General features: G+C 40.0%; 1 protein-coding gene across 3 annotated transcripts in view; it reads left to right on the forward strand.

Moving 5' to 3' along the window:
- The window catches only part of DNAH5 (dynein axonemal heavy chain 5), a 259,271-nt gene that overhangs the window by 170,805 nt on the left and 74,869 nt on the right, over positions 1 to 13,597 (forward strand). For all 3 annotated transcript variants that reach the window (XM_087867971.1, XM_045787153.2, XM_087867972.1), the window contains 3 exons: positions 3,186 to 3,316; positions 6,155 to 6,308; positions 7,435 to 7,702. In XM_087867971.1, the coding sequence (XP_087724097.1) occupies positions 3,186 to 3,316; positions 6,155 to 6,308; positions 7,435 to 7,702 (553 nt within the window). The remainder of the gene's footprint in view (positions 1 to 3,185; positions 3,317 to 6,154; positions 6,309 to 7,434; positions 7,703 to 13,597) is intronic.

Below are 13,597 nucleotides of genomic sequence, written 5' to 3' on the forward strand. Positions count from 1 at the left end.
TCATAATGGCTCAGACTGAAGATGAGACTATTTATGTTAGCCTTATGTTTGAGGAAGTTCTCCAGAACTCTTTTGTTTTCATGTTTCATGCACTGACGATGAGCGATGACCATTTCTTCACAATGTGGGATCTTGACATTTGAGGCATAGGTTCTTTGACTGTTTTCCCTCAATTTCCCTCTCAGCCTCTTGTATCTCGTAGAATTGGCTGAGGAATTTGTGACTGAAGTTTTTGAGCTAAATATTGCATTCCTCATGGTCCCCTAGGTCGACCCTCTCATCTACTCTCCTGTTTCCTGTGGACAGACTGTACATCTGAACTGTGTTGTGTGGATGTGAACCTTGAAACGTGTGACTTAGTCATAAGACATGATAGAAGCCAAGAGACAGAATTAAGATGAAAACCGCAATACAGGATGTGATATGAGACCAGACATATTTCTTGATTCCCTTCTTCATTAACATGATTTTCTTTCAAAATGCAGAGTATCTCTGTAATAGCTCTTTTGCCTCTTTGGTAAAGATTCAGACCATGGTGTGAGTGGTTTTCCACAGTCTAGCCCCTGTGTAGCACTCTAGCCTTTGGCTTGTGCTCTGCTTAGCATGTAACCCAGAAAAATCAGCTACCCATGATGAAACACACCCTGTTTCCAGAGCACTTCACCCCTATGCCTTTGCAGCAAGTGCTGCCTCGTGTGGAATTTATCAGTGTGTGCATTTGTCTTCCCTACTGGGCAATAAGCTCTGTGAGCATGGAGAATTTATTCACCTCAGTATTCACAGGATGGAGAATAGGCACACTTGCGATATTTGATAAATAGGTTTGGAATTTAACCCAGTCCCTGGTGTGGCCCTAAACAACCTTTGCTGCTTCATCTCCTGATACTTTTTTTTTTTTTTAAAGACTTTCTATTCATTTATTTGACAGAGATAGAGACAGCCAGCGAGAGAGGGAACACAAGCAGGGGGAGTGGGAGAGGAAGAAGCAGGCTCACAGCAGAGGAGCCCGATGTGGGGCTCGATCCCAGAACGCCAGGATCACGCCCTGAGCCGAAGGCAGACGCTTAACCGCTGTGCCACCCAGGCGCCCCCTCCTGATATTTCTGTACCTAATGCTGAAGTTCCCCCTCTATAGGGATACCTCAGGCCTTTTGTTAACTTGAGACTTCCTGCATCCAACTTCCTCTTAAAATGTAGCTCACCTTCTGCCTGCCATGCCCCCTTCTTTTATGAGAGACTTCAAGTTATCTTTCAAGATCCAGATCACACTCCAGCTCCACACTTAAGACTTGTCTCTCTCCAGCAGCACTGTTTCCTTCGCTACCATTCTTACCTGTTTCCACATTCACCATGGAATGTGCATCCCCACGTTTCTGTTAATAGGTCCCTCTCCTCTGCTAGCATGTGAGCACTTGTGGGGCAGGATGGGCATTATTAATTTTTAAAATATTTGCTAAAGGAATTGAAAAATGAGTACTTCTATCTCAAAATCTATATAGAGTAAGACCAAAGAGTCCCATTTGAAGGTCTTACTTGATTGTGTTTTCTCATTTAATTTCTGTTTGCAATTAGATTATGAGTTTTTGGGTCTCTTTAAACCCTTCTACTTGTTTGTTCATGTCTACGTTCATTTGTTGTATATGGTTTAAGCGTTTGCCATGTGCTAGAAACTGGGAATGGAAGATCTTAATATAAGACCGAGGCATAGTTTCAGGAAAAGATGTTGGGTGAAGGTTCCCAATACCTAATTAATCAACAGCAATTATTTAAACCCTTAATATATTCACCAACACCAATGAAAGGAAATGGTTATGACAAAAGCCATATTTTTTGAAAAATGTTAACCAAGGGAAGACACAGAAGATTCTAGTGTGGCTTTTGGTAGCTCCTTACCTGCCTTATCTGTGCCTCTTGAAGGAATACCAGGGAAATAATTTGAATAGATATTGGCAAAATCATTCTTCCAGTACTGTTCCTCCCCTGCCTATCACAACTGTGGAGAGAATCATGTGGACAGAGTGAGGAGGAGTCTGGAAAGACAGGTCTGTCCCCCACCCATTCCACAGGCCCTCAGGTCCAAACAGAGACAAGAAAATCCTCTCCATTTCCCAGGCTCACGCTAAATTGAGGGGAATAATCTAAAAGCCAAGAATAGTCCCAACATTTTATTATACCTCGATAAGAAGAAAACAAGAGTAGTCCCAACAGGAGTAAAGTATAGCCCCTGCCAGATGAGGTCATCCTGAGAAAGGATGTTTAACAATACACTGGCAAGATACAGAGACCGGGTCACCCCGGGAAGCTTCCACCAGCCACAGAGAAGTGACCCTTCTAAGCCCTGTCTCACTCTCTGTCATTAGTCTACAGAAAAGTGGGTATCACAGCAATTCCCTAGGCTCAAACTGCAGTTAGGAGGAAAAGAGAAATAGTTATCATGTATGGAGTATGGAGAAGAAAGCATTAAGGAGAATCCTACACTGAATCCCCTCTAGGTGGGTGTTGGAAGCTGGGTGGTAGAAGCAGTTCATCAACAACAATAAAGTTAAAGAAACAGGGACTTCTACCATGAGGGGGACTTGAACTAGTCTGGGACTACTGACTGGCCCACCCATAATCACTTCTTGGTCGATTCTTTTCGCCTCCCCGTCTGTGCCAAATAATAGGAGGGTGTTTATGCTTGTTCTTTTTGTCCTCCTCCTCTTCTTCTTTTTAAAAATTCCATAATCTGTGCCACATTTTGGGAATTTTCTTCATTTCGATTTTAACTTTCTCATTTTTCAAAAGTAGAGGATATTCTAATCAACTGTGTGTTCTGTATTCCAAGGATACAGATTGTCTTGAAATTTCAGTCTCTTTCCTGTCCCACTGCATTAGGTTGGGAAATTAAAAGGAAACCTCCAAGTCCTCTTTATTTCTTTCTTTTAAAACCCAGAGCAGGCACAGGGGTGGCTTGGGCTGACTTTTCCGTACTGGTCTCCTCTAGTTTCCCAAAGGCACTCCCCAACGCATATCCTGTCTAGTGCTCTTCAAGCACCATTCTTTTTCAGAAATGTCCTCCTTCTTTCAGCCAGTATATCTCCATGACGATCCTGAGACACTTACGTCTTCCCAAATGCTTGTAGTGGAAAAAATGGAATATTTGCATATTGAGCAATGATATGTGCCTTCTGTATTCCACATTCTAGATCTCACGTGTCATTGGCACGCCCCGGGGAAATGCCCTCCTGGTCGGTGTGGGCGGATCAGGAAAGCAGAGCCTGACAAGGTTGGCTTCGTTCATTGCTGGCTATGCTTCCTTCCAGATCACTCTGACAAGGTAACACACTTTCGCTTTAATTAACCTGAAATGGATTTTGATAGCAGGTTTTCAGAGGCCACTTGAACTTAAGAATGCATTTTTCTTATACGTAAGGAATCAGTCATTTTTCTTCCTAAATGTTGACTTATCATTGTCCCTTTTCAACCTTTATTATAGATCATGAAATTTTCACATTAATAATTTGCTTTTGAAGTATTTCAGCCTTGTATTATAGGAATAGCTGCCTTCCTGTTTTCATGTTATACATGACATGAGTATTATGTATATCCCTCTTGGTGTATTTCAGAAGAAATTTATCCCTACTAAATGTTAATTCAGATTTCAAGAATGTTAATAAACTAGAAAAGTAGATGAAAAATTTATATTAATTCACTCCTTCATACATTTAGAAACAGTTATTGAACACCAGCTATGTGTCAGGGATTGGCTAGGTCCTGGGGAGTTCATGGTGAGCAACGTAAACCTGGCTTGTGTCATCACAGAACTTCTAATAGTCAAAGGGGTCAGACAGCAGGCAATTCATTCAGGAAGGTATTATATGTAGGTACTGTCTACTAGAAGAAAATAAATGAAGACCGAACAGCTCCTGTTGTAACCTGAGGGAGGGACTCCTGACCTAGTCTGGGGGATGATCTGAAAAGGTTTCCTGGGGGAAAAGATGTTGAAACTGAGATCTGAGTATGAATAGGAATTGGAGAAGAGGCGAGGTGAAGAGCGTTCCAGGCTAAACAGTCAACACACGTGAAGTCACACTGAGGCCCTGGAAGAAGTTAAATATGGCGGGTTGTGCAGCCTGAGATAGAAGTGGGAAAGGAATAGAAATGGAGGCCTTTGAAGGTATGATAAGGAAGTTGGACTTCATCCTAGAGCAACAGGAAACCATTAATGAGTTACCACTAAGGAAGGCCTGTGGGTTTGTATGTACAGTAAATGGATGGAAGGAGCTAATCGGGAATAGTTATAAGGCTGTCTCAGGGATCTAGGCAAGGGATGGCGTGTCAGGGTGGGAACAGTGAGAATGGAGAAAAAAGGAGACTCAGGATCCCTGGAAAGTTGAACTTTTGGACTTGGTCCATCCTAGTTCTGGTTTGGGAAGCTGGCCGACTAATGCATACACTCATCAAGGTAGGGAACCCCGGGAGGGCCGTCCTTGGTCCTATGTGTGCAATGCAGGCGAAACTAGGAAGTGAGGAGTCAGCATGGAGAGATAAGCAGGGGTGATTCAGAGGGCCTAAACAGAATTTCAGGATTAACCAAGATGAGAGGCAAGAGGCCAGTTTGGGAAGTCTAGTTGGGCTGAGAATTATTAGAAGTTAACCTGTAGGTTAGGGAGCAGTACGTCTTGCTTGTTGGCCATGCTCTAGAGCTGTGGCTTGGCCCAGCTGGACAAAGCATCCCTCCAGCTCTTCCTGATGGAGACCCATAGATACCTGCTAGGACAACGATTGAGAATTATTAATGCTGGGTTTAAGATCCAGGTATTCGAGTTGTCATGTTTTCATTTGGTCCGAATTACAGACTTCTGCTTGGAGAATAAATTCAAAAGGTTGCTATTTGTTTTCATGTACTAGGAGAGAGAGAAATAATTCTACCTTGTGTAGAACTCTTCTAGTTTGTGGATAGCAGCAGAATTAGGTAAAAGGTAACCTATACAGGAGAGACTGGATTCTGAGATTTTTGTTCCTAATATTTATATAAATCCTTATAGTTTTCAAAGCACTTTTATATGCATAGGCGAGTTTGGTCTTCAAAGGAACTTTATTGGTTAGCAGGGCATATAATAATATTAGCCTATTATAGCTGAGACTCAGAGCCTATCACTTGGCAGAAATCCCAGATCTGCCTGGGAATTGACCACAGTATTTCTGGTTTCTGGTCACGGCGCCCCAAGAGGACACCATTTGAATTAAGGCATCTTCCTCAGCATATATAATTAAGACTTGAAATGATTTAATTTAGATTAATTTACGAGGTATCTTCTAAAATACCTATTAGAGGGGTGCCTGGGTGGCTCAGTTGGTTAAGCGTCTGCCTTCAGCTCAAGTCATGATCCCAGGTGGTAGGATAGAGTCCTGCATTGGGTTCCTTGCTCAGCAGGGAGCCTGCTTCTGCCTGCTCTGCCTGCCATTCTCCCTGCTTGTGTTCTCTATCTCTCTAACAACAACAACAACAAAAAAAAACAATTGCAGGAGGCTACATAGTAAACATTCCAATCTTTTGTATTAGCCTTACCAACAGATATTTTCAAAATGAAACATACCCATTCAGGTGACATTTAGTTGTGGTAAAAATGATATTTTGGTTTCAGGTTGACCTTTCACTCTAGATTTTTATTTTGCATGTAAAAAGTTAATTATAATAGTTAATGAAATGTGGAGTTTAAAAACCAGTTTCATATTTGCAGGTAAATATGATGTTACTTGACTTGATGTTAACTAAACTTATTGTGGTGATCATTTTGCAATATATACAAGTATGGAAATATTATTTTGTGTACCTGAAACTAAGATAATGTTACATGTCAGTTATGCCTCAATAGAAAAAATAGCTCTTAACTTTTGTGAATGGTGAAGTACTCAATATTTTACCAAGATGTACCTCTATTACTCTTAAAGGAATAGCTATTAGAAAATGAAAGAAATTTTTTAAAAATCAATTTCATCTTTGTAAGGAAATATAATGAACTCGTAACATTCACATACAATAAAATTCTTATCTGAAGAAACAACATCAGTATTTCTTTTGATTAACCAAATGGCATAAAACATTGTTATAAGGATCTTTCCTTCCCATCAGAAGAGTTTTGCTAACGACACAATGACAATATCTCTTTAGATCCTACAACACATCAAATCTGGTGGAAGACTTGAAGATTTTGTATAGAATGGCGGGGCAGCAAGGCAAAGGAATCACTTTCATCTTTACAGACAATGAGATTAAGGATGAGTCATTTTTGGAATATATGAACAATGTTTTATCATCAGGTGAGGTAAGAGCTCATTTATCTTCATGCATTTTGACTTTTCAGATTCCTTCCAACTTTAGAGCTATTTCCTTCCATTAGAGTTTTTGAGTGAATGCTGTTATTGGGGATTAGGATATCAGTAGGAAGAAGTGCTTTTTCTATTGGACTTTAGAGAATAAAACAGCTGATTGGATTTTCAGTATGTCCATTTACCCCCTTTAAAGAGCTATGACTTTGCAGTTAATAATAGAATCATTTGCATATCATTTGTGTATTTAAAATATGGGGTATCTTATCTTGAAGACTTTGGTTAACTTTTTTTTTATAGGAGGCGCAAACGCTTTTTATTTTGTTGTAGTCCCAATAGTTTATTTTTGCTTTTGTTTCCCTTGCCTGAGAAGACACACCTAGAAAAAATGCTTCTACTGCCAGTGTTAGAGTAATTACTGCCTATGTTTTCTTCTAGGAGTTTTATGGTTTCAGGTCTTCCATTTAGAGCTTTAATCCATTTTTAGTTTATTTTTGTGTATGGTATGAGATAGTGGTCCACTTTCATTCTTTTGCATGTAGCTGTCCATTTTTTTCAGCACCATTTATTGAAGAGACAGTCTTTTCCCCACCATATATTCTCGATTCCTTTGTCGTAGATTAATTGAACATGTAAGTGTAGGTTTATTTCTGTGCTCTCTGTTTTTGTTCTATTGATCTGTAGGTCTGTTTCTGTGTCAGTACCATACTGGTTTGATTATGATAGCTCTGTAGTATATCTTAAAATATGGGGATTGTGATATGTCCAGCTTGTTCTTCTTTTTCAAGATTGCTTTGGTTATTTGGGGTCTTTTGTGGTTCTATACAAATTTTAGGAGTATTTGTTCTAGTTCTGTGATGAACAGTGTTGGTATTTTGATAGGGATTGCATTGAATCTGTACATAGTGTTGGGAAGGATGGACATTTTAACAATATTAATTCTTTTAACCTATGAGCACGGAATAGCTTTCCATTTGTTTGCGTCATGAAGACTTTGGTTAATTTTCTCAAGTTGAGTTTAAGAACACAAAAGGAGGAAAGATATCATATGTATTGTGCTATATATTTTGATCTCTTTTCACATGCCTGTACTGAATTTGAATGTCTGCACTTCTTTTGAAGGTCTCCAACCTATTTGCTCGTGATGAAATTGATGAAATTAATAGTGATCTCCTATCAGTCATGAAGAAAGAATATCCCAGGCACCCTCCTACCAATGAGAACCTGCATGACTACTTCATGAGTCGGGTCCGACAGAACCTTCACATCGTGCTCTGCTTTTCACCTGTGGGGGAGAAATTTCGAAATCGAGCGTTGAAGTTCCCTGCCCTTATTTCAGGATGCACTATTGACTGGTTCAGCCGATGGCCTAAGGATGCCTTAGTTGCTGGTTAGTGTGGTGGAAACTTTGTCAGAATTTTTGGTTAACTGTGTGTGTGTGCATGTGTGTGTGTGTGTGTGTGTGTGTGTGTGTATTTACATTCTGTGCTGTTTGTTATCTCTGACCTGGATTGAACCCAAAGTTGCTTTGTCCAATATTTAAGGATTTTTGCAAGATGGTGCTCTTTCACCAAAGGTGTGAAAATTAGGTAGCTAATTTTTCCCAGAGTGTGGTTATCAGACACTGGTCTTCAGTCTTGTTCCCTTGGGTTAATTTCCAGTGATTCTAGTCTTTTCAGGGATGCTGGAAGGCTTTGTCTCAGTTGGATACCCAGACGTGTTCCAAGATATCCCAGGAAGGCACTGAGGTTTTAACTACTTTGATAGCAATTGTGTTCTTTTCAAAGTGGGTTGGTCAACCTCAGAGTAGTTAAAGGCGAATGTCTCTAGGACATTTTGTTCTTGTGGCTGCAGTGCCAGACATCAAAGAAGAAGACTTTACCCGGCAATGCTCTGCTGGCTCCTGTCCTTGGAAAGGGACATTCGAGTGTTCTATGACTTGGGTCCTTGGCTGCTTCCAGCTCTGTCCGCGATCATCCATCCTGCGGAACATGAATGCCTCTCTCACTCTAAATGAAAATGAACATAGATGTAGTGAGGAGATGTTAGAGATCATTTAGTTTATGGTTTTTCAGCTTTGGTGAGATATTTCAAATGGAAGGGATGTTTAGGTGTCACCATGACCGATTGTATCAGACCCTCAGGGGGTGTCCTGGTTCATGGCAGTGGTTTTCAAACTTTTTGTCTGATTATGTGTTAATAATAATTAAGAAGAGTCCCATTTCTCAGTAAAACCCTGCAGGTGGCTCTAATAGATAAAACAACAAAAAGTAGAGGTGAGGAAGGGTTCTGGAGCCTGCCCTCTCAGCCCACATCTGTGCCACGTCCACATCTGGCTCTCCAGTTCCGTGAACCTGATGTGAGAACAACCGATTAGCCCATCTCCTGCCCTTTATAGATGGAGACACTGGGACCAGTGAAGCTGAGGGAATTGTCAGAGATGTAAGAAGCCATTAGGATCAGTACTGGGGCCAGAACCCAGGTTTATTACGTAAATGTGTCTATTCTTATCCATCGGAGGAAACATTCTGTTTTCTACGTACTGCTGTTGACAATAATGGTGTTCCAATCTGTGGCTTTTAAACACAGAATATTTTAACATATTTGAAATACACATGTACAGTTTTCTCTTTTGTCTTATAAGGTTTGAGAAAAGGCCGGCGATTTATAGTTTTAAGTCCTATTAAAATGTGAATACAACTAAGGGTAAAATTTTAAAATTCCTTGAAGTGGGGTCTAAATGCAGAGCACAAAATGCCAGAATTTCAGAGCCATATTAAAGTTAACTATGAAATATGATAATTAGTGTGGAAGTACTTTGTGGCGTATCATGTAAGGTATTATTATGAACAATAAAATAATTTCAGTGACAAACATTGTAATATACCATAATTAAGGTGATTTCATTTAAATACAGAACCCTTCCTGCTAGGTCTCTATTTCAATCATCTGTTACAAGACAAAGGCCTTATTGAGCTTTCCTTTGTTAATGTCTCACAAATCCACTGCTTTCTTTTAAATCTCATTGTATCAACCCAAGCCAGGATGACATGGAGGTCAGGGAGACTTTCATTTCTGTATCCTTGTTTCCTAACAAGCATCCTGACTTTCACGGGTGCATCTCCCTTTTTGTTTACTGAGAATGTATTGTTTGAGCTCCATGCCATTTCTGGAGCCAGGCATCGGGCAGGGCAAGGCTGACTCCTTTCTTCACTCCAATCTTCTTCCCAGGCAAGCTCATCGTCAGCCTCCTGGGTGATAGGCTCCATCAGCTTTTCTCTCCAGTCTAGCCTGTCCTTTGGCTTGAAATCTGTGCACTCGGCTGGCTGCCTGCTTGATACATTCTCATGGGGGTTTCACAGACTGCAACTCCAAGTGTTGACACTGAACTTCCTCTCCTCTGGTCCTTCCTCCTGGAAGTCCCGCCATCATCCACACAATCAGAGAGCTTTGTCTTGAACACCTGGGCCTCCTGCAGCTCTCATGTCTGCTTGATCACCAAGTCTCATTGACCCTACCTTTTAAATATTGGGGGACTATATCCAGCGCTTTCCCTCTCACAGATATCCTAGGCCGAGCTGTCATTGTCCCTCACTTGGAGAACCCAAATAGCTTTCTGATGACCTCGCCTCCTGTTTCAGCTGTCTGCCATCCATCTCACATTGTTGACAGAAGAATGATGAAAACACAAACCCAACCACCTGCTTTCTACTTAGAACCTTCTATGACCTCCCCTTGCTCCTGGGAAAAAGGCCATGGTCTCTAGCCTGGTCTTCCAGGCTAGGAACAGTGGCCCTGTCTACCTCCCCAGCTTCCCCTGAGGTTGCCTTTTTTTCCTACTCAGTTCTTCTTGATCCTTGAACAGGCTGCTTTTTCTTCCCATGCGATGCCCTCCTCCTCCATCTGACCAGCACCCTCCTCCCTTTGTTTGGATGATGCTGGCTCAGTCAAACATCCCTTCCTCAGGGGGCCATCCCGTTTCCCTTTCTCCCCATGAATCCTGTTCCCATGTTAGCACTTCCTAACACTCTGTGGTCTTCTGCCCTGGAACTAACCACAGTTTGCAGTGTAGATACTTCGTTGTGTGTATATTTGATTAGTGCTGATTTGTCCTGCTCGACTCAAAAGTCCATGAGGTCAAGGACTACCTATCTTTCATTCACACTCTTGGCAGCTCCCAGAGTCTGATGGTTTTAGTGTTGAATGAATGAGTCAGTCTGTCAAAATTCATCATCCTTCTCTAGTACAGCCGTGACTTACTTCCAGTCTTCTCTAGCCAAACACAAACCTTCCCTTTCTCCCCCCGCCCAGATATATCCCTTTTGTTTGTTCTCTGAACATATATATGTATATATATATATATATATATATATATATATATATATATATATATTCTTTTTTTTTTTTGAGAGAGAGAGAGAAAGAGAGAGAAAACTCAGTGGGGAGGGGCAGAGGGAGAGTGAGAATTTTAAGCAGGCTTCACGCCCAGTGCAGAGCCTGATGCAGGGCTCCATCTTACAACCCTGAGATCATGACCGGAGCCAAAATCAAGAGCTGGGAACTTAACTGACTGAACAACCCTGGTGCCCCTGAAAATGCTTTTCTTCCATCTCCTTTATTTATCTAAGTTCCAAAACTTAATCAGAACTCATCACACCTTCACTATTTCTTCGTTTACTTAAGAATATTTAGTTTCCCACCCCCTTTCGTGGACCTCCTATATCTACAGTACCTATACTTTATATCATGCACCTGGGTATTGAACTGTTCTTAAATCTTTGATAACCTGTAATCTTTTGTGGTTATGTCTCCAGTCTAGTCTGGTAAGTGTTTACTGTACTAGTCATAGTAGTGGATAAAATAATTATAAGATATGAGACATAGCTCCTTTATGCAATAAATATAAAATCTATACACCTAACATTAACCTGGAACATGGCTTATGTTATTTTGAAAGAATACCATCTGTGGGTATTGGAAATACTTAATAGACTTAGGGATTTAAGTTTTACTTATTGTTTTTGGAAAATTAGCAACAATGTTTCTAGAACCAACCTGATTTAAGTTGTCTTCAGGGTGCTGATTCTAAATTAAATTATTATCTTCAGGCACATCAGTAAGGAAATACACAATTTTGTTTGTGTTAGTATATTTCATTTAGACTATACTGAATATTTCCCATAAAAGTATTAAATTATTGAATATATATAACTAATATTATTAATTAATAATTTATAATTTAAGATAGATTTTAATTTTGTTTTTAAGCCAGCTTATTGAGGTATGAGTTAAATACAAAATGCTATATATAATTAAAATATGCAACTTGATGAATTTTGAAGTAAGTATACACACATGGGACCATTATCATAATTTATGTCATTAACATATCCATTACCTCCAAAAGTTTCCTCTTGACTTCTTTAATTATCATTGTTATTATGTTATTATCATGTTATTATTTTGTGATAACACAATGTAAGATCTCATAGCTAATTTTAAGTATACAAACAGTATTGTTAGCTATAGGCATCTTGCTGTACAGTAGACCTCTAGGACTTACTCATTTTGTATAACCGAGACTTTGTACTTTTTGACTTTTTGACTGAGAGGACAGGGAAATGGTACCCCTTCCACTTAGTCCCTGGCAATCAGAGTTCTGTTTTCTGCTTCTATGAGTCTGACAATTTCAGATTCCTCCTGTAAGTGGTGTCGTGTAGTATTTGCCCTTCTGAGTCTAGCTTATATCACTTAGCATAATGCCCTCCAGATTCATCCACGTTGTTGCAAATGGCAGGATTTCCATCTTTTTTTTAAGCTTGAATAATATTCCATTGCATGTATATCCATTTATACATCAACAAACATTTAAGTTTTTTCCAGTGAACATGGGAGCGCAGATATCTCTTTGAGATAGTGATTATTATTTCCTTTGGATACGTGCCTGGAAGTGAGATTGTTGGATCGTATCTATTTTTTGTTTTATTTTTTATTTTTATTTATTTATTTTTTTTAGATTTTATTTATTTTGAGAGAGAAGGACAGAGAGAGCACACGCGAGCAGGGGAGGGACAGAGACAGAGGGAGAAGGAGAGAGAATTTCGAGCAGACTCCATGCTGAGCACAGAGCCCCACACAGGGCTTGACCCCACAACTGTGAGATGGTGACCTGAGCTAAAATCAGGAGTCAGATGTTTAATCCACTGAGCCACCCAGGTGCCCCACCTATTTTTTTTTTTTTTTTAAGATTTATTTATTTATTTGGGAGAGGGTGGGGAGGAGCAGAGAGAGGGAGAGAGAAACTCCAGCAGACTCTGTGCTGGTGTGGCGCTGATGCGGGGCTCCTTCTCATGACCCTGAGATCATGACCTGAGCCAGAACCAAGTCGGATGCTAACCGACTGCACCACCCAGGCATCTCTCTATTTTTAATTTTTTGAGGCACCTCCACGCTGTTTTCCGTAGTCGCTCCACCAGTTTGCATTCCCACTAATGGGTACACTTGGGTTCCCTTTTCTCCACACCCTTGCCAACACTTGTTATCTTTTGGGTTTTTTTGTTTGTTTTTGATAACAGTCATCCTCACTGGGTGAGGTGGTATCTCACTGTAATTTTGATTTGCATCTCCCTGATGATTAGTGACCTTAAGCACTTTTTCATATACCTGTTGGCCATTTGTATGTCTTCTCTGGAGAAGTCTCTTTTCAGTTCCTTCACCCATTTTAATCAGGTTACTTGGTTTTTTGCTATTGAGTGGTAGGAGTTCTTTATTTTGCATATTAACTCTTTATCAGAGGTATGGTTTGCAAATATTTTCTCGACATTCCACAAGTTACTTATTCATTTGTTAATTGCTTCCTTTGCCATGCAGAAGATTTTTTTAGTTTGATGTAGTCCCACTTTGTTTTTGCTTTTGTTGCCTATGTTTTGGTGTCATATCCAAAAATCATTGCCAAGATCAATGTCAAGGAGTTTACCCATTAGGTTTTTTTTCTAGGAGTTTTACGGTTTTCAGGTCTTACGTTTAGGTCTTTAATCTATTTTGAGTTGATTTTTGTATATGGTGTTTGACAAGGGTCCAATTTCATTCTTTTGCATATAGATAACCAGGTTTCCCAGCACCATTTATTAAAGAGACTATCCTTTCCCCGTTGTGTGTATTCTTTCTTGGCAGCCTTGTTAAAAATCAGTTGTCCACATCTATATGGGTTTCTTTCTGGGCTTTCTTCTGTTCCATTGGTCTATAGGTCTATTTCTAATGCCAATATCATACTATTTTGATTAGT

This window comes from Ursus americanus, chromosome 15 (genome assembly GCF_024610735.1).
Source record: "Ursus americanus isolate L20-20 chromosome 15, mUrsAme1.1.p, whole genome shotgun sequence".
Classification (NCBI taxonomy): Eukaryota; Metazoa; Chordata; class Mammalia; order Carnivora; family Ursidae; genus Ursus; species Ursus americanus.